The 26,314-nt window shown below is 42.5% G+C and overlaps 1 protein-coding gene across 2 annotated transcripts; it reads right to left on the bottom strand.

The window, feature by feature from the left end:
• Positions 1 to 91: 91 nt before the first annotated feature.
• st3gal8 (ST3 beta-galactoside alpha-2,3-sialyltransferase 8) lies at positions 92 to 26,095 on the bottom strand. 2 transcript variants are annotated; one of them, XM_076267530.1, is made up of 7 exons: positions 25,897 to 26,095; positions 14,788 to 15,716; positions 9,028 to 9,221; positions 7,876 to 8,055; positions 6,904 to 6,949; positions 6,684 to 6,803; positions 92 to 2,430 (listed from the first exon to the last, which is right to left on the bottom strand). In XM_076267530.1, the coding sequence occupies exons 2-7, from the start codon at positions 15,139 to 15,141 to the stop codon at positions 2,260 to 2,262; spliced, it is 1,065 nt and encodes a 354-aa protein (XP_076123645.1). In that variant the 5' UTR covers positions 15,142 to 15,716; positions 25,897 to 26,095; the 3' UTR covers positions 92 to 2,259. The 2 variants fall into 2 exon arrangements, with proteins under 2 accessions (XP_076123645.1, XP_076123646.1); XM_076267531.1 differs by lacking the exon at positions 25,897 to 26,095 and adding an exon at positions 19,050 to 19,517.
• Between the last annotated feature and the right edge of the window lie 219 nt (positions 26,096 to 26,314).

The raw sequence follows: 26,314 nt of genomic DNA, 5'->3' as shown, positions 1-26,314 counted from the left end.
TTATTTGGTATTTTCTAAATTATTGGATGGAGAATATGGACGCAGTTTTATTTTATTAAACCAGTGAATGAAATACTTGAGCCAGATGGTATAGCATTTTAGCCAGTATTTTATGATTAGACAGTTTACATGGTCTCTTTATTTTAATGACTTGACATGCTGTACCTGGTACCCGTTGTAAGTGTACATTTCACAAAATTGTGTTAGCTTTTGTTTTCTGTTTTGAATAGGCACTTTTTTTATCTGTCAGAATATTTTAATATGGATTATATTATCACACTTATTAAAAGTGACATGAACAACAAACTCTTTTTTTGACCTTGACTACATTGGTCATTGTGAAATGATGTTGAGAGGTGAGTGATATAAAGCAATACATGACAATTTACATTCATATAAAAACATTTGTGTACACTTTTATGAAAAAGACAATCTCAACTGTATCAAGTTTCATGGTGTTCACAGTCCTCATGCAGTTTCATTTGTTTATCAAGGGGATTTAATCAAGACACTTGAAACAATAAGGCACATTAGCCAGCGGCAGGTGTCCTATTGTTCTCTATGGTTCGGCAGCGGAATGGTGGAAACGCTGGCGTAACGCTAGCGTTGAACAAGCTGAGCACTGAACTTGGTTCAACTTTCAAAGCGCAACGCAAGCGTATTCAATTGACAAACCATTTGGGTTGCTTAGGAACGAGACAAAACTTATTATGGTCTGAGCGTTGCGTTACGTTTGCCGCTGCCGCTGTATGATGTGATCCTCGCCTAAATTCTGATTAATCCCCACTGGTATTTGGAGTCTAGGGGCCCTGATGTAAATTGTGGGCAAAGTGCAACGTTTGTCATCAAGCAAAGTGGGAGCATTGAGCTGCCTCATCAAAGTGTAAGCATAATTTCTGACCTATGGTTTTAAATTAGCAAACTGATTTTGCTTAGTTATTAAATTAGCTTTAGTTAGACTTAAGACTTTGCACTTTGCCCATAACTCAAATGAGGGCCCTAATGTCCTGATTGACTTCCCAATCTGGACTAGGTGATGACGAGCAATAACTGATGCCTGCCAGCATTGGGTTTGGCCATAGTGGTCTCATTACCAGCTGTCTTGCATTGCTTTTTGGTCTACATGAATTACTTAAGGGCTGAAAAAATTAAATAAATGCCCTTTTAACTCCTTTCCACTCCTTTCCATTGGCTTTAAGGCACGAATAGACAACAGTATTGACGGCCATGGCACGGCAGGCATGTCTGATGAAAGTAAGGCAAACCTACCACAGATTCCCCATCACACGCATACAGTTTATGGACAGCACAAGTTCCAGGCCCTGTGCCATCTAGAATTCAATAACCTAAACATATAAAAATAGTTTTTACAAAGAGCTTTTCCAACAGAGGAAAACAAAAGGAGACACATTCAGGATCTACATTATAACCCAACTTACAACAAGTACAGAGAGGAAAGTGCTTGACTTATTAACAAGGCCTCAGCCATACATGGGCCTACTTCATTGTAAAGTTGACACTGGTACAATCTCAGTGGTCTATTCCACTACACCCCATGCTCCGGCACACGCGCGTAGTCGCGTGCACACACACACACACACACACACACACACACACACACACGCACACACACACATAGACAGAGCTAGAGAGAAAAATAATCTTGTCGCTTCTTCGGTGGCACACCTTTGGGATTGGTTTGGGGGCCATGGCAGGTCAGCCCCAACCGCAACAGTCACAGGAAAGGGAAAACAAAATAAATTGGCTCAGATAAGGCTGTTCCGGTTACAACCGGAGGAATCTCTGGAAACCAAACCGTGGCATCTCAAATAGTCTCCTTCAACTCCGTCCTAGATGATCCACTGTCTGGTATCACCACACATGCAGGGTGCAAAACAAGCCTTGTGAGTCAATTTTGGTCTCAAAGAACCTTTGTCGGGTTCGATTTCATTTAGTCTTTTGTTTTAAAATGCCTTCTTGGTTTGGCTGCAGCTGTCCACAGTGGTTTGATGAGTTAGGAGAGCAGGAATCAGTTCATGGCTTTGGAGAGAGGAGGGGTGAAGAGGACAGGGGCTGGAGTTCCTTCCTCTTTGGCCTCTTGGCTGCACTCTCAAAGCGGCCACCTAGTCTTGCTTTGCTTGGCTTATCTCCCCCCCCTAATTGCTCTTCCAGTCCTCTGACGCATTTTTTACATACCCAGCACCACCCCCCCCCCTCCCCCAGACACACACACAAACTGCCTCCCTCCAACTCCTGCTCTCATCTCTTGTGGAGTCGAATCTTCCCATCCTCGTGGAGCTTGTTGATAACCTCCGTCTCAAAGTCGGCGTTGTGCACCCCTGTCTTGCGGAAGGCGCCGCCATTTTTGTTGTTCTCCCAGTAGTGGTGCCAGTGGCCCATCTCGTTAGCTCCATAGCCGAACACAGACACCTAGCGTAACACAGAGCGGAGCTTAGAACAGCAAATCAGAGAAGAATCTCACAGATCTCTACACAAAACACTTTCATCTGACAACTGATTAAGTTATACCTTATGTAAACCACTGACTTTTCCAAGTCAGTAGTTGTTGTTTTTTCAGAAACTATTGACTCAGTCAATAAGCAGAACGGACTACTGCTACATGAGCAGAACTGTTTTTGGTCGATATATTGTTTGTATTACATTTTGTTTGTAAAATATTAGTAAAATGAAGAGTGAAACTTTGGTAACACTTTACCTGACAGTATCGACATAAGAGTGACATGACACTGTCATGACACATGAACCCTAACCCTAATCCTAACCCTAAGCCTAACTTTAACCCTAACCTTAACCTTAATACTAACTTGTTATGACAAAAACCGAATGACACTTAATGACAGAAGCGTTATGTCGTTTATGACATGTTTATGACACGTTCATGACAGTGTCATGTCACTCTTATACTGTCAAGTAAAGTGTAACCGAAACTTTAATTAAACTTATTGACAGAGCGGCTTCCTGATGGCACATTCCACATTGTCCACACATGCACAGTTAATTTTGTCACAATTCTGACTTTTACATTCATTCCATCATCCTTGACTATATCACTTCAAGAAATTCTGATTGGTGAGCCTTATAGTCAGTCGGGGGAACTGTACTTCTTATGAACTGGGCCTGCTCACCAATCAAGGGTGGCACAACTGAATCAATTGATTGACATTCAAAAATCATATCACAAATTGCAATCGCAATATCTGTAAAATAAATTGCAATTAGATATTTTCCCCAAATTGTGCAGCCGTACCATACAGTTTTTCTCTGTTGCTTTGGTGTATTTATCATAGTATCATCAATGTTTGCACAATAGTAGGTGCACTTCTCGAAACAGTTAGTACAAACTACACTACACAGTGAATTAGAACAAATTGCACTACACCAGTGAATGGTTAGTTTGTGTCTCAAAAGCAGACATTTATGCCTATCAACATGTCAGTTAGCCTAGAAATCTAGACGTACCCTAGCGGCAGCAAATGTAATTTGCAGCCAGGGTAGTCTAGCAACTCTCCGTTGGCTTGCGAGTTGGAAAAAATAAACTTCGATTAGGCCATGTATAGAGTCGGTAGGCGGGCTTAACATAATGATGGCATAGTTGCGATGGTTTGGCGTGAATTCCCTGCTACTTGAAAACAAAGAACATGGATGCTGCTGCTGGCGAACAGCGTGACACAAGTTAAGCTTTTTTTAAGTTGGCAAAAGTTTGATCAACTAGCGAACTAGCTCTGCTGGTGGGAAAACGCATGGGACTCATGAGTTGTAGCGCTATCCTATTGCGTGCAAAGGGAATTTGAAAAACAATTGTTTATCCCGCTCCTCGGACTGAGCACTGCGAATGGTGAGTCCCCAGACCCTACATCTTGATGTGAGTCTGGCTACGTCAGGCTACATCTCAGTGACATCAGTGGGGTATACTACGAAGCACGTTAGACATATCTAGGCTATGTAGACATATCGAGGCTTGACAAAGCCTTGACTCAGGGGTATACGTTAAGTGATACTACGATTGCAGTTATGTGATATATTTGTCAAACTAGGCTTTCAGCTCAGATCTGTGCGCGTTCTCGGTGTTGGGATGACTTTGGCCAATCGTGTAACGTGGAGACGCACAAGACCGCCTCTATTTAAAAACAATTACTTCCGCATTCATGAGCGATAGCTTAATCTACACTGCGGTCATTTTTTGTGTCTAACCTTTAACATCAAATAAATCAATTGTCATCAGTTGTTGTAGGGTATGCACGTCCATAGTGGGATATTTGCACGCACAGCACTATTAAAGCGCATTCGAGATCCAAAATGTTAGTAGAGGCGGAGCTCCACCTGTAAGATATATGACAGAATCCTACACATGAGATAACTTCGTTTTTAAGACAATTGATTGGTCAGTGCGCGGTAGATTACACGATTTGAGCTATAACTTAGCACAAAACCTCCTCCCGACCAGGTTTGGTTGACAGCATAAGATACCATGGTGATATAGCGACACTAAAACAGATCCACTTTCGTGTCACAGCATAGCCTGGCTTTGAGCGCAACATACCTCGCTAACCCACTAATCGAGATGCGTAGTACACCCCACAGAATAACATTGCACCATTGTTTACAAACAAGATACCGTATTTTCCGGACTATAAGTCGCACTTTTTTTCATAGTTTGGCTGGTCCTGCGACTTATAGTCAGGTGCGACTTATATATGAAAAAAATGATATAATTGAACATGTTTTTAAATGTTAATTTATATTAACTGACATGAACCTCTCATGAGCTCTCAAGCCAGTAGCACGCAGCCCCTTTCTGAGCTAGAGGCTGAAGCAATAACCTACATTTAAACACAATTGTTGCTGCCAGGCATCAGCCTACGAATTTTATTAAAAAAAGTAAATCATGCATAATTTAAGAAATAACTAAATTGACTTTAAATCTTAGACCTCTTTGGCTCTTATCTCGCAATAAGTGGATGGAAATCCCGACACTCTTTCATACATGAAACTTAATAGTGAACCATTGCCATTGGTATGCCGCTCCTGTAACGAAAAGTATAGGCCTATGTCTCACATTAAAACGCAAGAAATAAAGGCCTAGCTGACTCGAATAGCCTACAAGCCATGGTCCAAATAAAGGTGCTGTGCTTTGCCCAGTCATAATTTGAGGATGTACGATAGTCTGTCCCAGGGATGGATTACTGAACGGGCCTACTGGGCCCAGGCCCAGGGGCCCAAGGGGTCAGGGGGCCCTGAAGCTCAAGCCTTTGCATGGAATCATTGCCTCAATATCAACAAATCAGGATGTAGGCTATGAATCTGATTGAATTTAGTATTGGCCATCCCCAAAATGCACCAGAATACAGGAAATCACATCAAACAAATTAAAACATTTCTGGGGGAGGACCCCCAAAACCCCCTCCCACATATACGACAATTAGTGGGGGGCCCTTAATACATCTGGGCCCAGGGGACCGAAAGTTCATAATCCGCCCATGGTCTGTCCCCTAAACATTCCTCACCCGTTATCTAGACATGCATGAAAACATTTGAAAACAAAACTCACTGCCATGTAATATTTGATCGCTGTTTTGCTACTAATTATCTTTCATGTGAATATGCACAGAAAGTGAAAGTATGCGCTCCGTGTCTGTAGCTGTCTGTTCACGTCCGCAATCGATTATAACGTTCCTCAAATGGAGAACACATCCAAGTTCTCTCGCGTTATATTATAGGCTGTCATGCTTCTGTGTTCGCAAAATTCCTGACGGTTCCTGATCGCTAAACGTTTGTTTTCCTTTCCTGTCGATAGCGGTTGATGTAGAAGCATCTATAGGCTATAATTTGACTTTAGCGGTGACAAATCCTGCTGAGAGAGAGAGGCACCCCCAAAGTGCATTCTCCACATTTTTAGCTACATTTTCATGTACCATATCAGCATTTTTGTTCAGTGAATCTTTTGTAAATTGCTTTACAATTACCGTCGGGCCTATAGGCCTATTGCCTGGCTTGCCTCAGCTTCGGTCACGTCCTTTTAAAACCGTCTTTTTCTCTATCATGAGTATTTAATCTGCTGACAGCTTGTGACTCCACATCGCCCAAAATGCTGGATTGCATTGTATTCTCCACATTTTAGATACATTTTGGTGTACCACATGGCATTTTCTTTCAGTGAAACTTTTGCTTTGCAATTACCTTCCTGCCCTCCTCTTGGCTGCCTTCACTCCTTCGTCTTCATTATTAATCTTTTTGGCCTCAATAATCCAGTTACATAGTCTCTGTTTTTGGTTTTGGATTTTGTGAAATACTTTTCTAAATAAATGCGACTTATAGTCCGGTGCGACTTATATATGTTTTTTTCCTGTTGCCGCATGACGCATTTTTTGACTGATGCGACTTAAACTCAGGAGCGACTTATAGTCCGGAAAATACGGTAGTCAAAATCCTTAGTCATGTTTTTAATATAACAGTTTACTCTTCAGTATTTTCTTACACATACTATGGGTAAGGTTTTGATGACAATGTTTGAAAATACACTAGCCTACTCTTGTTCTGTGTGACATATATCAACTGCAGTTGTACAATGTTACACATTACTGCATGTGGGAGATTGTGGGATATTGGCCAGGATTCATACAGTATATGTGGAGAATGTAAGGGGATGTGGGGGACGTTCTCACCTCGTCACACAGATGCAAGGCGAATATGATGGCTAGCATGCCAGTGGATGGGTACCTCCCATGCTTGTCATTCCACTGCTCATGGGTATACTTGAAAAACGCTGGGTTGACTACAATCACCTGAGACCCAGACAGGTGATAAAGGAAAAATTAGCATATCTCTTGATGAGATCTTTAAGGTCTGTGTGACATCTAGAGACATTGGATGATGAAGCCTTACCTTGTCTTTGTCAGCTTTGATGAAGTTCTTCACCCTCATGTACGTCCTGTAGATGAAAAGAGGGATAAATCAGAGGGCTTGGGAACATGAAGTGTGTGTAATAGGACACGGCCTGTGGCCCGGTGCCCTGTGTCAGCTCATGAGAACGGCCTCTGTTCCAAAACAACGGGCCAAAACCCATCCCAACATTCCAGCCGGCCGCGGCTGGAGCCAACCCCATATCTGATCAATTCAAAATCATGGAGCCATTCTATGAAGACTCCAGAGAGAGAGAGAGAGAGAGAGAGAGAGAGAGAGAGAGAGGGGGAGAGAAAAGCAGGGGGGACCATGATGGCAACAGGGAGAATGAAATAGATATGAAATGCAGAGCGTGACGTGGACAAGAGGAGCGTACCAAAAGATAGGGGAAAGGATACATACGCCATCCAAACTCAACAGGAGGAGGCTAAGTTATGACGGTATATTTAAGCAATAAGCCCCGAGAGGCCGTAGGTTACACTGATTTTACAACAGCTAAGGGGCGTTGTTAGACACGACGCGCTAGAGGAGTGCCTAAAACCCCCCTTAGCTGTTGTAGAATCAGTGTAACCTACGGACTCGAGTGGCTTATTGCTTTTCTAAAAATGTTACTATAAATACCCGGCAAAGTTTCATAAAGTAAAAGCACAGCAACAGAAAATGTAACGATTTATTCATAGATAACCATATTTCCGCTAAGAAATATATTTCCTCTATCTGAATGGTTGCCAAGCAACGTCGAGACGCAGCTACTTTAACTTTTGTATCAAGTTGTCATAGCGCAGTAATATAGAATGAAATGCGGCCAAGGTGTATGTTTATGCAGCATTTTACAACGGCATCGAACACAATTCAGTCAATCACAATCAAGGACCGGAACTATCAGTTTTAGAAAAAAGAGTATACCTATATGTACATTTAGAGTCATTGGGATGTGGAGTGGAGGGGACCTACTTGGTGATCTCCCCGGTGGACATGGCACTGGTCAACCACTGCAGGTCAAGCTGCTTGAACGGCAGAAGCACAAGGTGCACACCGGGAGACAAGTCCACAGCACTCTCCGGGTACATGATGTGGTGCGTGGTCTTGTTCCCCACGTCCTCCTCGTACCCATGTGTGGTGGCTTTGTTCATTCTTCCAGGAAAAACAAATAAACAAACAAACAAATGACAAACACACAATCTAAGTATAAGTAAGTATAAGTATATATACTGTTTTGATCCCGTGAGGGAAATTTGGTCTCTGCATTTATCCCAATCTGTGAATTAGTGAAACACACTCAGCACACAGTGAACACACAGTGAACACACAGTGAGGTGAAGCACACACTAATCCCGACACAGTGAGCTACCTGCTACAGCGCCACTCAGGGAGCAGTGAGGGGTTAGGTGCCTTGCTCAAGGGCAATTCAGCCGTTCCTACTGGTCGGGGTTCGAACCGGCAACCCTCCGGTTACAAGTCCGAAGCGCTAACCAGTAGGCCACGGCTGCCCCTATCTGATCTATCAATCAGTCAGCTTGTTTCTGCCAGCATACAGTAAAGCATCTTTCAAACTCCCGTGAAGTCTGTCTATTGAAAATGATTTGGCATTTCATAGCAATTCTCTACTTTATTTGCTCTATGAAAAGCACCCATGAAAACAAACTGGAACTGATATTACAAATAAGACTCTTGGCAGTAATCTGTAAGGCATGAGTGGCAAGGTGAGAGTTTTGAAGTTCAGTGACCTCCACTACCTCACTGTCCACCCATTTGTCTCTGTGTTTTTTTTATATCAAAATTTGAGGTCCGGAAATTCGATCTGGCCTTGCTCCATTGACAAGCTTCTAGGCCCGTATGAAGATCAGCTGACCAATCAAATCCTTTGGGCAGGCTATATACTTTTTATTTTTACACCTGATAAAACAGATATAATTTCTTACATGTTCACAATTATAGTCATAACAGTTATAATTATTACGTTGGTGGGAAATGTGTGTGTGTGTGTGTGTGTGTGTGTGTGTGTGTGTGTGTGTGTGTGTGTGTGTGTGTGTGTGTGTGTGTGTGTGTGTGTGTGTGTGTGTGTGTGTGTGTGTGTGTGTGTGTGTGTGTGTGTGTGGAGCCTACCGTATCACCACAGTGTTGGCATTGATGGTGGCTCCATAGTGGGAGCCAAGCAGGTTCCCCGAGTTGCCCACCACGGCACAGCTGCGGCAGCGGTCCCGTTGGGGCGGCCAGTCCGCCGGCGGAGACGAGAACACCTCGAACATCTTATGGATCACCTGCTCCAGCGTCACGTCATACGATGCCCGCTGTAGACCCTGCAGGAAGACAGGCGGGCAGCACACGCTCACATTAGAAATCCACTCACCCAGAGTTGCAAGGCCGAGTCGAGAGGCCTAGTTTAGAGTCCACTCTCCAGCTACAGTGCCAAGACAAACAATCAGATGGACTGACTACACACACAGATACTGTGTGTGTAGTATGTATGTAAAAACAGACATGAAAACAAATTGACTTACAATGAATAGATAAAAAATGTTCATGTCTTCCTTTAAAACATAATAGATTAAATGTATTTTTCAGAACTTTGAATTACTCATCCACACACATCGAGCCAAGACTAAAATGTTTAGTCTATTGTAAAACGATCTGAAAGTAACTAAAGTTTACAAGACACTCTCTTCTTATAATATGTAAGAGAGCTTTCACATTTCACCTTCTGTGAGGAAACAAAATACTAGCAGTCCTTGTCAAGTCACTGGTGTGTTTTTGGGTGCCTGCTTGACAGGTCATGCATTTTGTGTCCTTTATGAGCTGCCAGCTGCTGTCGGTCGTTATCTCATTACCGGCCAGACCTCAGCTCGCAACACCAGTGTTGTGCGGTACAGTGCGGCAATGCCCGTCTGCTCAGTCGCTGGCCAACTGTTAACCGCTAAACAATGCCAGGCTTGCACAAGCCAGTGGTCAGCTGTCAGCTTGACCTCTTGAGACTGACGTTGTGATTTGAGAGAGGGGGAACAGGAGAGATGGAAACAAGTCAAGGGCTGCGTATTCATGCAGAGATTCATAGGTTATATGCTGATCCACTGTCCATTTAGGAGATGAACATAAGCAACAGAGAGAGAGAGAAGAGAGGGAAGGAAGCTTTGGAAAGTAATCAGCCTGCCAGATCCATCTTGTGGGATTGGCCACAGGAGTTTTACGATGTGTGGCAAGCATACACAGTGGCAGGCAGAGGGGGCTGACTGCACCCCAACTTCTCTGGGTTTTACCAGATGTTGCCCTGGAGCAGCAAGCACACTCTCTCTTTCTCTCTCTCTCTCTCTCTCTCTGTATTCCTTTTTCTTTCTTTCTTTCTCTCTCTCTCTGTAACTTTAATGGCATCTACAGATGAGGGAGAGAAGGAGGCCAAGGCCTCTTGCTCAACATTACAGTCAGGCGTCTGCCTCCTTCTAAGCCTCTTCCTCCTCGCTCACATATTCAGGGTGTCAGAAAATGACAGAAACAAATTGCACAGGGATCTTCCTTTGGCCCTCCCTTCTGGCCTTCTTCCTTCCCTTTAGCTTGGCTGTGTACAGCAGGCCTCTGGCACAACTCGGACTCCTGCCATATTCAGAAAATACTGATAATGATAATATGATACTGCTACTGTGGCGTGTACATTAAAGGTGCTCTAAGCGATGCCACGCGTTTTTTAGGCTAAAACATTTTATGTCACTTACTGCAAACATCACCTAACCATCCGCTAGCTGTCTGTGTCCTGAATACACTGTAAAAAACGTGATCTCTGAGGACAGCCCAGGCTCCAAAAATGGCAACAAAAACAACCTGGGCAAACCTAGCCCATAAAAATGCAAATCACAGACAAGATGCGCATTTAGAAGAGTTTCAATTGCACAGGAGCAGCACGGGAGGGAGGGGGAGGAAGTAGCGAGCTAGCTCTCTGTTTTGTTTGAAAGTCAACAGAAGTGACGTTACCCAGCATCGCTTAGAGTACCTTTAATTGAGAATGGGCTGGAAATTCAGTTCAGACTTTACAGAGGGCTACTGTAATAATCGAGTGTAATAAACTGCCTTCTACTACACACCTCCAAAACCAAACAGATAGTGGTAGATTTCAACAGGTCTAAAATGTTGGCTGAGGATGCTGTGGTTGATTGATTAATTCAATGATAGATACTCTGAACATCCCCATGGGTATTTTTTGTTGTTCAGTAGCCCACGCAATTTGTATTAACAACAGATATTAAGACGCATATTAGCTACACCATAACATAGAAAGCTACAATGAAAATGAAAATAAGACGTTTAAGCCCATTTTTGAGCAGAAAAAATCAAACCAGTCTAGGAAGGTAGTAGGTCCATGCTAATATCCAGTTTTCAAACTCTGAGTGTCTGAAAAGCTAAACAGATCTCCTTTCTTTCAGAACCTGTGTCAAAAACCTTGGTGTAACAATGGATGGAGATCTTAGTTTCGATGTGCACATCAAAACAATATCTAAATCAGAATTTTGGCACCGTAGAAATATAGCCAAGATCAGAGATTTTGTGTTTAAGCAGGATTTAGAAAAAAAATAGTCCATGCCTTCATATCTTGCAGAGTTGATTATTGCAATGCTCTCAAAGGCGGTGGAAAATAATAGAGTTTTTCATTTATTTTTAAAACCAGCAACTGTTGGAGCTATTTCACCCTGTCTAGTTTTGATTCTGGGCACTACCAGCAGACCAGCGTCGGTAGATCTAAGAGACCTAGTAGGTTTATATTGTGAAAACATGTCTGCAATATATTTTGGGCCCAGGCCGTTTAGGGTATTATAGACAATGAGTAGCACTTTAAATTCAATTCTAAACTTAACTGGGAGTCAGTGCAAAGACCTGAGGATTGGGGTGATGTGATCCATTTTCTTTGTTTTGGTTAAGATTCTGGCTGCTGCATTTTGAATTAGTTGGAGCTGTCTGATGGACTTTTGGGGGAGGCCAGTGAGGAGAGAATTGCAATAATCAACTCTGCAGGATATGAAGGCATGGACTAGTTTTTCTAAATCCTGCTCAGACACAAAATCTGTTTCTTAATTAATATTATTTTGTCTTTACAGTGCTGTTTATATTACTTTTTTACATATATTGTAAATATTGATTGATCTTGTGTCATAACATGAAAAGCACATTGAATGACCATTGTGTATAATAATGTGCTATATAAATACATTTACATTTCTAGTAGGCTAATTAGAACATTATTTCTTATTAATGCTTTCCTTGAACTTGACATGCCATCCCTACTGTAGGTTTAAGTTAAATAGTTTTATTTCTATTGATTGCATAAAATATCTATGAAAAGCTTTGCTAGCTTACCTGAACATTATGTATACAAACTTTGAGCCAAATCTGAGACCATGCAGCAACTATTTTCCTGGAATCTGTCTGATTTGACACAGAATGACCCATCTATCAGTTGTGTGTGTCTCACAGCCAATCCCTGCACTGATAAAACAGCTTGTGTCTCTGTGAACCTCACAGACAAAAGGAATGCATTCAGAGCACAAGAGTTCAATTATCGGATTTTGTGTTGTTTGTGTTTTTTTTCAGAAATGCCAACACCCACAACCAACTGTAAATGTTGGAATAGCAAATGTGTGTGGATTAATTATGTCAAAAAATGTAATCTTAACCAAGCCACAGAGTGGACAGACTGTGACTTGGTCTAATTATTAAGAACAATCAAATATTGTTGACAGTGACTCAAATGTACCTTGCCCAAATGTACCTTGTCACCTAATCACTATGGTCTCATGGATTCCCTTTGTCATTGTATTGAGCAAGTCAACATTTGGAGGACCCAAAACTTCCTTCAACTGAACAAAATTGAAGTGATTACTTTTGGGAACAAGAATGACAGGAACAAAATTGACACTATTCTGGAAACCACAGGGCTTATAGCAAAGAAGACAGTGAGAAATCTGGGTGTAATAATTGATTTAAACTTTGAAAGCCACATGAAAGCTGTAACCAAATCAGCATTTTATCATCTTAAAGGGGAAATCCGGTGATCTTTCACCGGATTTCAAGAAACCGTTCTATCTACAAGAATCCATTCACTGCCTACAGCCAATAGCAGAGCGGAAGAGAACACAGATTGGTGACACTCCCATAAGAGACCGTGGAAAAAGATGGCAGTGCTTTCCATGCCAGTTTCCAGATTATGGGAGTTTTGGGACTGAAAACGGCCAATCATTTAGTCAGTAGTCAAGAAGTTACCGGTACTAGATTAAGCACCGAGAAATACATCCCATCCTCCTGCGATACAGCCATTCAGCACAGGTTTTTTGGCACTTTTGATCACGTGGTGGCGACATCAAAGAGTTTCGCAACTCTCTTTCTATGGCTCTGGCAATGGCAGATGCTCATGACCTGGGCTGTCATTCCCACCATCATCACCTGCTCCCACTGGAGTGGACTGAACTTTTTTATGGGACTCTTTTATGGGCCTCTTTTATGAGATGGTGTATCATATATATAACAACCATATAACATACAATTATTGTCTATCTATCTATTGCTGGTTGCTAGGTTACGGGGACACTGGCGAGACACGCCGCTCCGTCTGGCATCATATTTTTGTTTGTTTTTATGTAATATTCGTAATTTTATGTAATGTCATGTTTATTTTTTGTATTGGTTTGTCTAGTTAAATGTTTTCCCTATTTATTTACGTTATTTTTGATAGTTTTCGTGTTATTCTTAGTCCTTTTTACTGCTTCTAAGTCAGCTGATGTTGTTAACGTTTGTCCATTGGGAGCTTGCTATGGCTAGTTTTTGCCCTAGCTGGGCATCGGACATCCTTCCATCCATCCATGAGCGGTGCTGCACTTCACTGTCTGGTCGAGGGGATCTCTCGGGACAGCTGGACCTAGGCTACTCTGCGAAAGATCTGCCGTGGCCGCCGAGCTGTTGCTGACCTTCGAGCTGCCATGCCAACTGCAGACTAACTGGGCCTCTGACATCCTTCCATCCATCCGTGAGCGGTGCACTTCACTGTCTGGTCGAGGGGATCTTTCCCAACTGCCAACTGCAGACTAACGTTAACGGTGAAGAGCTGCAATCTCATGGAGCAACAAATGGTCGCTGTTAAAAGTCCACCGAATTGCGGATCTACACGATCGCCCATTACTTCAGACTGTGTTTCCAGTGATCTCCAGACTGCAGTCTACAAGGCCTAACGTTAACGTTATCTCCAGACTGCCAGTGAATACACCGGGTTGGTCAGTTGCTAAAGAACTTTGTTGCCGTTGCATCGGTTGTGAAGACACAGCTCTGTGCGCAGTTTTCACGGATCATCATTGCCCTTGGACATTTTCAGCTGGTTTGGAAATTGGACTAATTTTAACATCACTTTCCCCCCTTTTTAAATATATATATATTTTTTTTTTTTACTTTTTATTTGTTTATTTGTTTTGTTGTCTGTCTTGTATGTCTTGGTGTCACAGGTACGCTGGCGATTACGCGTTCCGTCCGGCATTTTTTGTATTTGTTATTTTTTAAATGTATTTGTCATGTCTTGATCTCATGGGCACGCTGGCGACTACACCGCTCCATCCAGCATCTTTTGTCTTGTTGTTAGGTGTCTTGTTTGTGGAGCGCTTTGGGTTGCACTCTGTGCATGTTAAATGCGCTTTAAAAATAAAACTGACTTGACTTGACTATTAATGATAATGATGAAGTATAGCGACATGACGCATTCAGTGGCCATTATTCTGTATTATGACTCACATTCCAGAACACTCAATGAGGAAACTACGGTGTTATGTTGCAACTGTAGAAGCATGTTCCGCCCCTAAACACAAACCAACACATCTGTGAAGAGAAACTGGACAGGGGTCTTACCATCCACCATTTCAGGGAGTCAGAGTCCATCTGGTTCTCTCCCTTGATGAGGTAAGGCTGCTGCTTGGGGTCGAAGTGCTGGTCGAACCACTTGGACACCCCAGGGTCTGCCACGCAGGTGGGGCAGCTGCAGGTGTGCGCTCGACCAGGCGTAGTGGTGATGGTTGTTTTGGTGGTGGTTGGTGGTGGCGTGGGCGTGCGGCTGGTTGCTGCTGCCATGCGCTCTGTGGTGCCTGTGAAGGCCACCATGTAGCCAGGCAGGATAGTGCCCTTCTGGATGGTGTGTGTGAGGATCATAAAGAACAGGATGCCACAGAGCAACGCAACAAGGTACGCTTTCTTCTTCAGGATCATGATGGCCTCTGTTGTTGGGAATTGGGAAAGAGCCTGAGGAATGTTTGTGTGTGTGTGTGTGTGTGTGTGTGTGTGTGTGTGTGTGTGTGTGTGTGTGTGTCTGTGTGTCTGTGTGTGTGTGTGTGTGCACAGGTCAGTGTACAGTTACAGATAACAATCTTGTCACAGCATATATCAGCTCATCAGATTGCCCCTCTCATTGTCAGTAAAAGGTTTTTTCTCACTGGCACACAGGTGTTCAGAGAGGACGGCACGAGCCTGAGATTGTCAAACTCCCGGCCCTTTCTCCCAAGGCCTTCGTCGGCAGCTTGGTTTGTCCCTGTGTGCCCTCTTCAGCACAGTGGCATTGCCCTGCTTCCCGTCTCAAAGTGGGAAGCATTCAGTATGCTACGGATTGTCGAGGAAATGAAAAAGAAACGGAGAGTAGGATGGTGGGGTGGGAGGTGGGGGTTGGTGGAGCTCTCTCTGTCTCTCGACTTCCTGTGTTGCTAAAGGCTGGTACTTTTCTTCAGTCGCAGCTCTTCATGTTTCTGTCCAGGAATCTAATATCCATACACTGCACAACCATCCTGTTCCTGCAACACACACACACACACACACACACACACACACACACACACACACACACACACACACACACACACACACACACACACACACACACACACGGAAATAGATTAACACCCAAAACATATTTCATTCAATCGTTCTAAACTCCAGGGCTAAACTTAGCAAAAGGCATAATGATAAACAGCCAATTAACCGTGAGCGATATTTCTTCAGAGGCCACATAGCTGGATGATGTATGCATTTTCATTAACAACCACATTTCCACTCAACAGCAATAAATCATGAAGAAGAAGAAAACGATTGCATCACGTTGAACAGTGAACAGGGCACTGTGTTTACACGGGTCTCTCCCTGGAACTCGTACCCTCAAAATCATGTGTTGAAAGAAAAACACACATTAGACTGGAGGCTCCTGCCACTCCGTTCTTAAGCGCGTCTTCAGCAACAAGACAGAGACTGAGAGAGACAAGTATGGAGCGAGACAGATGAGAGGGCAGGACCGTTCGAGATAGTCAGACAGAGAGTGTGAGTGGGTGGGGGAGATAGAGAGAGATACAGAGATAAAGTGAGGCACTAAAGAGACACTTTCCTCACGACACTCTGCCACCTCCCCCAAAACACACACTATACTCACACACGATGGACGTTGGACACATGCAGCCTGGGCATTTCTTAAAACCAACATGCTTTTTTTTTGTTTTTTTTCAATTTATTTGTAAGGGACAGTGTGCAATTAAAACATCAATGTAAACATTTGATGCATTGCACCAGAGTTAGCCTTGGGCTAATTTACATCTGTAGTCCCACAGTATGTAGGTCCTTTTTAGGCAGGACACACAGACCTCCCCAGCAGTGTCCAGATCTGGCTGGTAGTCTCTCACCCTGAGATGGGCTGAGATGACAGCTTCAGACTGATGTCTGTGAGACACACACACCGATCACAGTGCAAGTCTCGACCCATCCACATCCACACTTCTACTCTCAGCAACCAGCCTCCCCATTTCTCCCACCCCCACTGCACACCCTGGGCTGCAATCGATGGACGTGGTCTCCCCCATGGGGCTTGTGTGGTCAGTCACGACAGGCGAATGCAGACAAGCTATTCCCAGGGGGTCATGGCAGTCTCTTGCTGCTGCCCATAGCCTGGGCTTAGACACGCACGCACGCACACACGCACGCCACACACGCATACTACCATACAAACTGTCTCTCTGTCTAACAAACATCCTTTTTATTGCTATTTTCAGACACACACACATAACACAGCACACTCACTCAGGCCTGGAGTGGTGTCAGCCAAAGACATCCAGAGCCAAGGAGCCCTATGCTCCCAGGCCCCTCTGCCTCTAATGGCTCTGGCTGGTGCTCTAGGACTGCTGGACCACAGGAGTGCTAATGTCAAGAAAAACAGAGAGAGAGAGAGAGAGAGAGAGAGAGAGAGAGTTGGAGGGAGGTGTAGAGAGAGTTGGAAGGAGGTGGAGAGAGAGAGAGAGAGAGAGAGGGAGAGGGAGAGAGTTGGAGGGAGGTGGAGAGAGAGAGAGAAAGAGAGAGAGAGAGTTGAAGGGAGTTGGAGAGAGAAGTGGGGGTAGCGATGTTGCGGAAAATAAATGGGTAAGGAGGAGGAGAATTACCCAGTTAGATCAGCTGATGTTCAGCTGATTCAGGGAGAACACAGAGAGAGAGAGAGAGAGAGAGAGAGGGAGTGAGAGAGAGAGAGAGAGAGAGGAAGAGAGAGAGAGAGAGAGAAAGAGAGAGAGAGAGAGAGTAACTGCCAGCCACTCCACTGCACTCTGCTGCTGCAGCCCTCAACCAGAAACTGCAGCTACGGGCCAAAGCAGTCCAGCAACAATCAGCTCAGTCTGCTCACGTCACAGACCAGTACAGCTCCACAGCACGACACGACGCCTCAAATGCAGCCCCCAACACAACACAACTCAAATGTAACACACTTCTCATACAACAACATGGCACAACCACAACCCACTCAACACAACTCACAATGCAACCCAGGGCAACAGAGAGGAGCTCCACTTTAAAACTAAAACAACATGGTGCATGTGTTCAATCCAAGAACACAACCCAGCCCCACAGAATAATGAGTCAGCCCAAGTCCAGTTCAGGACACCCAAAAAATCAACCCCGACCACCGTAGATGAACACACCCTGAACAAACACAATACTGTTCACTTTGACAGTTGGAGACATACCTCATGCAAGAACAAGACCGAACTATCCAAAACTAACATGAGTCATAAAAGCACCCAACTTGCAAACACACACACACACACACATTATTTGTAATACATTATGCAATACTACTTTGTTGATGAAGTACAGTAATATTTCCATTATTTGGAAACATTATATTACATGTAACAGGTGTTACATACACATGAATGGGAACTAAGGAATTAAGGAACTATGTACACCTACATGTAGGCATGCCTTAATAAAAATAATAATTAGATGAGCTGATACATATTTTAAACCATTTCCTATTACATTTTCCTGTTTAACTCAGGAGTTACAAGTGGTTGGTTAATTATATTTTGTGAGCTCATCTAAACTGAGGACTTTCTATACCTTCCAATGCATTTGCAAATGAGTTGTAAAGGTTACATTTGCATTTATAAATTTAGCAGACACTTTTATCCAAAGCGACGTGCACATGTTTGCACATTAAATTAAAGGCCAAGGAAATTGAACCCCCAACTTTTCAGGCTAATGCATGTTAGCCCAGCTCTGTATCCACTACATCATTTATTAAATATATTAAAAATTTTTTTATTAAAAACAATTTCTAAACATATTTTAGACATAGGTTTATTCACTATGAACAAACCATTCATAACTATGTGTACAAATGCTTTACTGATGAGAATTACTGTAGGAACAATGTTTTACAAATGAGGAACAAACATTTAGTAATAGTTTACAAATGCTTGATAAATGCTTTACAGTGTGTAGTTATTATAAATTGTTACCAAAAAATCTGCCATCGTTTTTGTTCCAAAAAGCAGCCGGAAGCGTCTTTTTGTGATATGCAAAGTATCCGCTTGTGATTGGTCAGCTGTCACAGTGACATAGTTTTTTTCTCAATTTTAAAAACAGCTCTGAGCTGCAGAAAAAGACGCCTGCGATCGCATTTAAAAGAAGCCGAGGACTTTTTTGAAACGTCTACTCAAAAAAAAAAATATATGCCTAGACTGCACGTACCCTTAAAATGCAACCGTGAGAAAGACTCTCAAGTCTCTAGTCTAAATGCAAGCCAAACTCGCCCCAGGTCATACTTGTGAGGTCAGCTCAGAGGGGGGACAACTAGCCTTACTCTTACTTACTCTTAATAATAAACAGCCAATGAGGTGAGGTTGCAAGCTGATGAGTTTTGTACAAGCATGTGATCCGTTCGTAAAACTGCCAAGGTCTGATTCTAGAGACAGATGTAAAAATAGAGGCTTTTCGCATCGCTTTACACCTTAACAACCACAGGGAACAAAATTGACAAGATATTAAAAACATCATCAGTTACATCAATCATGTACTGAAGAAATGATACCCCATTTGACCTGGCTTTAATGCATTGAGAGAGACTGGCCCTTGGTGTCCTAAATGAGGCTACGGCAGGCTAAATGACATTAATCTCCACATCGATGACAGAGAACCGATAAGCAGTTCATCAGATATTTAGACTCACACAAGGATGGCAGGCTTATTGGGGCTCCATGCATTTTGCTTCCATGAGACAGGAATAGAGAATGGAAGTTAGACCAGTTAGACAACTTAATAGTACTATGTTATTTGCCCAAACCACTAATTGGCTCCACTTAACATATTAAGCACCCTTAGGTACTTTCCTTAATACAATGGAGTTCTTTAATATGTACATAGAACAAAATTTACTGAAGAATTTGGGTTATGAAATTGTTAGACAGGACACAGAAATGTAGTTTATTTCTTCAGTCGTATACTGCATCTTGCTCTCAACTAACTGACCTCTGATGCATCTGATCATGCTTGATTCATAGGGCAGAGCCCAGCTGATCCATAATCCATGACTTTTGATTGAACTATGCACAACAAGTCAACAACACAAACACAAACCACTATAAGAGGCGCACAGTAGCTTCCAACACATCCCATTATCACCACCATTATCGTCACAGTGCCACAGAGATCACCCGCCCCGACTCCACTCGCCACAGCAGCCTACCAGCATTCACCAGCACACCAGCCAAACACACTCACTCAAACATCCACGTCACCAGGCACAGGGCAGACGAGGCTCAAAGGCTGCTCATCATGGCCTCAGACCTGACCGCCACACCCACGCTCTCTCTCTCTCTCTCTCTCTCTCTCTCTCGCTGTCTCTATCTCTGTCTCCCTCACCAGTCTCCAGCCCAAACTGGCATTCATTATTTAGTAGCAGCTGACCGGGGGCTCACCAAGCAGAGATGAAAGTTGTCAGCTCAGCAGTGGCTTTCCCCTCCTGTGAACTTGATGCTTTCAACCCCTGCGCTGTTTTTTGTTTTGTTTTTGTTTTTTAAAGAAGTGCACACTCTTGCATCTGCAGGGGATGGCCCCGAGTTGGAGAATCAACACTACGTGGGATTGAAGAGCAGGTCTTGCAGCTTCTCTTCATTTCATTCCATTCAAATGTATTTAAATTAAGATTACAATTCAAATAATATTCAATCGCCCTGACTCTATACAAATATACAAAAATAAAAATCTGTAAAAAATAATGTAAACAGTTACAGATAATACAGATAGCTACCAAACAAAACATTCACAGGGGAGTGGATTTGAGCGGTATGAGGACAAGCTTCCAGTAACATGCTACGAATCAGACTCTGGATGGATGGATCAGTCGCTACACAAGACAAGCAGGAAAATATAGTCAATCGACTTAAAAAGAGGAGAGGAGCCATGTTCAAACTGATTCTGAGTGGGCATAAGATGTAAGATCCTGTCATGTCAATCTTGTTACCATTCTCTTTGTATCAGAAATGTTGTATCAGTATGATATTCGGGTCATTTGCGGACGGGTCAGTTAAAATTAATTAAATATATATTTTCTACAAATAGGCCTACTTAGAAAATCAGGAGAAGGCTAGCATCAATACAGTAAAGCATCAATACAGTAAAGTCAACACTAAAGAAGCTGAAGACGCGAGTTAAAATAATAAAGACACCCCTTCAGGGAAAGCGATATAGGCTATGGGAAATATTGGGAAAAGTTCTTAAAGAAGATGACAGTAGTACAAGTTATGGTCTATAGGCCTACTTCTTGCGAAGCCATTTAAAAGTAGACAGCCAAAACGGGCAGCCTGCAGGAATAAATGTTATGGCACAGACTACACAGCCATATCTACCGGTATGTATAGGTTCGCGCATGCATAAAAGTTACCTTAGTTCGTTGTGTTTGTGACTTTAAACAGTGGATGTGCTTTAGTAAAGCTTTGTGCTTCATTCAGCATTATAAACCAGTTCTTACGCTAACGTTTTGACCAGCAATGTATCTCTCTTGCCTACCTTGCTCACATTTCTGTTTTCGAAAGAAAGATGTATGTAAGATGTCCATGGCTTTCAAATCTTATCCTAGTGTTCTAATCCTTGGTGGTTGCGTGCGTGCTTGCGCTCTTATTCTCATTCTCTCTCCTGCGCAAACATTATGTCCTGCATGCCTACTGCGTGTAGTTCTACTGCATAAAGTTTCGCAAATAAATTAGTTTGATTTACAGAAATGGCCTATACTGTCACACTGCATGCAGGGTATAACCAAAAGCACACCTTTTGTAAATAGGGTGTGGGCGTCATGACGTAATTACTCCTCCATGTTGATTGCCTCCTTTACCGCTACTCAGACTACTGCCTATGACTACTGCGTAATGTACTCCCTCTCAGCCGTTAATAATGCTGATTTTGTCAACATACCGGTACCTGGCTTCTCTATTGAATGCGTCCCGGTAAATTCCAGATCCTTTTCGGGATTATTCCAGATCCTTTTCGGGATTTTAACATATTTCTTCTATCTATTTTTCTATCTATTCTTTCTCAACTCTACTTCTAGCTACGTCTCTTCATTCAACAACGTTATGTCAGAGTTATTTTAACGTTCGCGTAGCCATCAACATGGCCGCCACGTCCCACAATGCAACGCGGATCCCACGCCCTATAAGCGGGTCGGATCGCGGGTCGGGTATAATTTTGTCCTAATTAATATTCGCGGTCCGAGTTGCGGTCGGGTTGATTAAAATATCGGGCGACCGCGGGCCGCTTGTGACCAAACCCGCGCAACACTGTCATAGACAACCACCCCGACGATAGTGGTGAACAGGGTAGTGGTGAAGATAACGTCATACACCCGTGGCCGTATTTGCAAGAACTGTTTCTGTACATTGGCAGCTTTCTGTAAGCTGAAAACACACTGGGTAATCAGGAGAATCGGGAGAATTCCCGGTGGGCCGCTTCACTTTTGGGCCGGTCGAGGAAAAAAATATTGACATTTGTCACGTTAGTCTATCTTTTCTTAAAGTAGGACACGTTCCGCATTATGTGCATGACACCAATGCAATGCCTCTGCATGGGTTGTAGCCTACGTGACTTCTCAGTTGAAGTGAATTATTATATAACCTTTACACATTTGTTGAACCATGGTACTAATCAAAACTACAGGAAAGTAAGAGCTGAAATGTTGCTTCATTTATCCAATTTCCACTATATGGAGAACGTGGGCCGGTCTTGGGCCTGAAACTCCCGGGCACTAGCCTAGAAATCTAGACGCACCCTAGCGGCAGCAAATTACATTTTAATGTGGGTCTGGCTCGTCAGGCTACCCGGGCACTGAATTCTGGCAACTTTGAAAACCAGCTTCTTTTGAAGATGAACAGACAGATTTTCAGTTTCAACTACTGACTGGCATATTAGTAGCTGCTGGACATAGGTGGCCAGTGTGTGTGTGTGTGTGAGAGAGAGTGAGATGGTGACCTGGGGAGTAAGCCCTAGAAATGCTCATACCACATGACCAAAATGTTCTCCCTACCAGCAGATCATTTTTTGAAAGAAATAAGTTATTTACTTTTCATTTTTACCTGAAGTTCATGCAAAAGTGAAATTTCTGTTTCTGTTTTTTTTCTTTGAAATAACCCTTTTTCTTTGAAATAACCCTGAATATGCTTTATGCTTTACTATAAGAAAGCCAAAATAAAGTTCACAATAACAATTCAAAATAAAACCGCTTGCTTTTTACTTTTACTTCAAATACTTAAGTACATTAAATATCAGAAAATTACTTTTGATACTTAAGTACAGTATACATCAGATACTTTAAGACTTTTACTTAAGTACTATTCTAAAAGGTAACTTTTACTTCTACCAAAGTCTTTTTCTAGTACAATACTTGTACTTTCACTCAAGTATTGCTTTTTAGTACTTTATACAACACTGGTTGTAGCCACTACTATTGTTATAATGTAATTTGTGTCTACATGAACCCGGTTGGGTGTTGCACCTAGCGATTCAGCACGTTGCGACGTGGAAGGAATTATGTGTGTGTTAAAATTGTTATTATTTATTATTGGGCAAACAACATATTCAGTGTCGGAGTGAACATGTAAGGACTAAGGAGCAGAATATAACAGATGATGCAGTTACAACACAGCTGACGCTCCACTGGAAATAAATAAGCTGGCTAAAGAGCCCTCCATGCATAAGGTCCATACACCAGTGAAGGGAGGGAAAGTGGAAAGAAATGTGCAGGGATATTAGGAGAGGATGCACAGTGGTCTGCACACTGACATGAGAAACAGCTGTGTTAAAATGCAGATTTGATTGTGTGGATGTTATCTGTGAATGCTTTTAATTAGTCCCTTTGTTTAAAAAAAACAAAAAAAAAACAAGTTGCTTTCAAATTCAGGAGCAACTGACAATATGTATGTGCTTGTTCACATATATTTAAATAGGGATTCAAATGGTTGTGATCAGCATAATTCTTATTTGCGGTAAAATATGTCTTCAACAATCACAAAAATGAACAACACTTCTCAGATTGTTTTTTAAGGTGGAAAATGTCTTCCCAATCCTTTCAGACCTTCAACAAATAGACTATGTCATTCTAAAAGCCCAATAAAAAGTAATGTGGTTATTGTTAGCCATGTTTGAACTTTGAACAGATTTGTTTGGGGTATCAAAATGTTAACAGGCTACATGAAAAATCATTTTGAACCTGCCAAAGGCAAAAATCCCAAGAATCCCTATTTTTCTTTGTAAATGTAGACTTGCTGGGGATGGGGACACCTGGGGATGTCCGCCACCTTGTTGTCCCTGTCAAGGTTGCCATGGTCGTGGACACCTCAACAGGCACAGGCAAGATACAATAAACAATATAAAAATATACATTAACAATTGAAGAGAGGGCAGGAATAGTGCAATATCAGTCTAGTCTGAGATTTAAATATATAGTACAAGGCAGCTCAATGCAATGATAATGTATTAATAACAATATTGTAATTGTAAGACATAAGTATACATGAGGTAGATGAGCAGAACAGTGTTGATTGACTTTGTTCAGTGTAAGGGTGGGGGCTATTTCTGAGCGTTCAACAGAGTGACTGCTTGGGGAAAGAAGCTGTATTTGTGACGGCTGGTTTTGGCGAACAGTGCCCTGTATCGCCTACCAGAGGGAAGGAGGTTAAACAGTTTGTGACCAGCATGTAATATCTACAATAGATATTTAGGGGACTAGAGAGTGCAAGGGCATGTGCCCTGAGTGTCTCAAAGCCAAGCAATCAAAACCTACTCCACAAAAGCAGAAAAATGTGCCCAATATCACCAGTACTATCATCAACAACAACCCCCCAACCCCATATTTAAAGGAATGCAAAACAGCTGCTCTGCCCTGCCATCCTGTCTCCTCTACACAAACGACTCTTCTCGCTCCCTTGTGTGGGAAACAAAAGGCACTCTTTCCTCACACAATTCTGCCCTTTACCTCTCCAATACCTTGTCTGACCAGCCCTGAGTTCAGTGAAGAGGTGAGAGTACCCAGGACATGCGTTTTTGGACACCAAGACAAAACATACATTTTTGGTCTTATTTTACACAGCCGTTTTGTCCAGCAGAACACAGCTCAGAGATGAGGTCTGCAATCTAGCTTTGAGCAACTGGGTAAAATAAGCAACAGTTTGAGTAATAGGCTAAGGTCTGATTTGGATTAAGACATGACTTCAATTTCTCTATGTGTTAAATTTGGCTGTATGACTACGTGTAACACAAAGGGTAGGGTATTAGTGAGAGAATAAGAAACACTGCATCTTTCAGTTGAAGCCTACAGTTGCGTGTAGGCTATGTCTATTTAATCTAAACACAATAAGTAACTACACAGTGTTGTGACAGAAACAGGCGTTCTATTTATACTGTTTATTCACTGTACTGAATGAAGGACAACACGTTTCACTTCCAGTGTAGCACAAAAGTTCCTGAGACGACAGCAGACAACTATTTTCCATAGGCTATTACACCGGTGTAGTTATAATGTTACTGACATAAGAGAAGCCACTTTGCGTTGCAATCACTTAATTAAGACACACACATTGAAAATGTCGAGCCAAACGTTTAACCAACAAAGCTGAGATACTATTGAAAGCCTTTGTCGTAGGGTAGACCACCAGGACATGTTTTTTGAACCACTTTTTCATGAACACAACCTTCTTCGTCTCTGGTGGGAGCGCATAAGACCCCAACAATCAAAAAGAACTCCAAACATTGTTTGTAACAAATGCCTCGTGAGGCACCTCATCCTACTCGTACTTTCCCGATAATATTGTAAATTAGGCTACGTGTTTCATGGACTTAAAGAAGTTATTGCGTCGTCTTATCCTCATATCAAAGTACGCTTTGATGGGCTTGACAATTAAGTTTTTCAAGTTGCCAGAAAAGACCACAAAATATTCTTTCAAAACGACATTTCAAACTATTTAATTAGGTAAAAGGGTTAGGTCCATGGTGCTGTGTGACTTGACTTTATAGCTTAACTTAAAGGACTATATATGTAGATAATGTAGCCTGTTAAGAAAGACCACATTTGTGTGACGGAACACATCTAATAAGCTCACCGGACAGTGAAAAAATATTGGTCTTCTTGAAAACAAAATAAATACGCTTACAAGGAAAGTACAGCCTACTTACTCCGATCCTAAGACGATTTGCGTGTTCGACAAGACAGCGAATCCGTTGCATGGCATGGTCTCTAGTAAAATTGTGTCGAGTGGTGCGGTACCTTAATTCTCGCCGTGAGTGTGCTCGTGCGCGCGCGCGTGAGCGACTGGGACGGTGAGTAATCATCTATTCTAAAAGTTTAGAGTTTCTTCCTCTTCGAATTGTTGTTCTGGGGGCTCACGACGGTAGGTACTGTTAACACCCCGTTTCAGATGTTCTGAGCAACAAAAAAAATAGCGGATGTTATGGGCGTGGTTGGTGGTTTGGCAGAGAGAGCGACGCATTTTAAGGCAACCTTCGTCAGTTGAAGTGAGTGGAGATTCATAATTCAGTTCTTAGGTGGTATGCTTCGCTAATGTTACACAGCTGAACCACAATATGTGTTAGC

Source organism: Alosa pseudoharengus, unplaced genomic scaffold (assembly GCF_046254945.1).
Source record: "Alosa pseudoharengus isolate Yale_2024_CS ecotype anadromous, Long Island Sound unplaced genomic scaffold, YU_APseudo_1.1 YU_APseudo_1.1_scf_5, whole genome shotgun sequence".
NCBI classification, from domain to species: Eukaryota; Metazoa; Chordata; class Actinopteri; order Clupeiformes; family Clupeidae; genus Alosa; species Alosa pseudoharengus.
This window is presented reverse-complemented; position numbering and strand designations above follow the sequence as displayed.

What these genes read in the sequence shown, in the direction of transcription:
- st3gal8 (XM_076267530.1), bottom strand. Translation starts at nt 15,141, where the DNA reads ATGATCCTGAAGAAGAAAGCGTACCTTGTTGCGTTGCTCTGTGGCATC. An exon ending in ACTCCCTGAAATGGTGGATG is followed by an intron (nt 9,222 to 14,787) that starts GTAAGACCCCTG and finishes GTCTTCCTGCAG; the next exon opens with GGTCTACAGCGGGCATCGTA. An exon ending in GCCAACACTGTGGTGATACG is followed by an intron (nt 8,056 to 9,027) that starts GTAGGCTCCACA and finishes TTTTCCTGGAAG; the next exon opens with AATGAACAAAGCCACCACAC.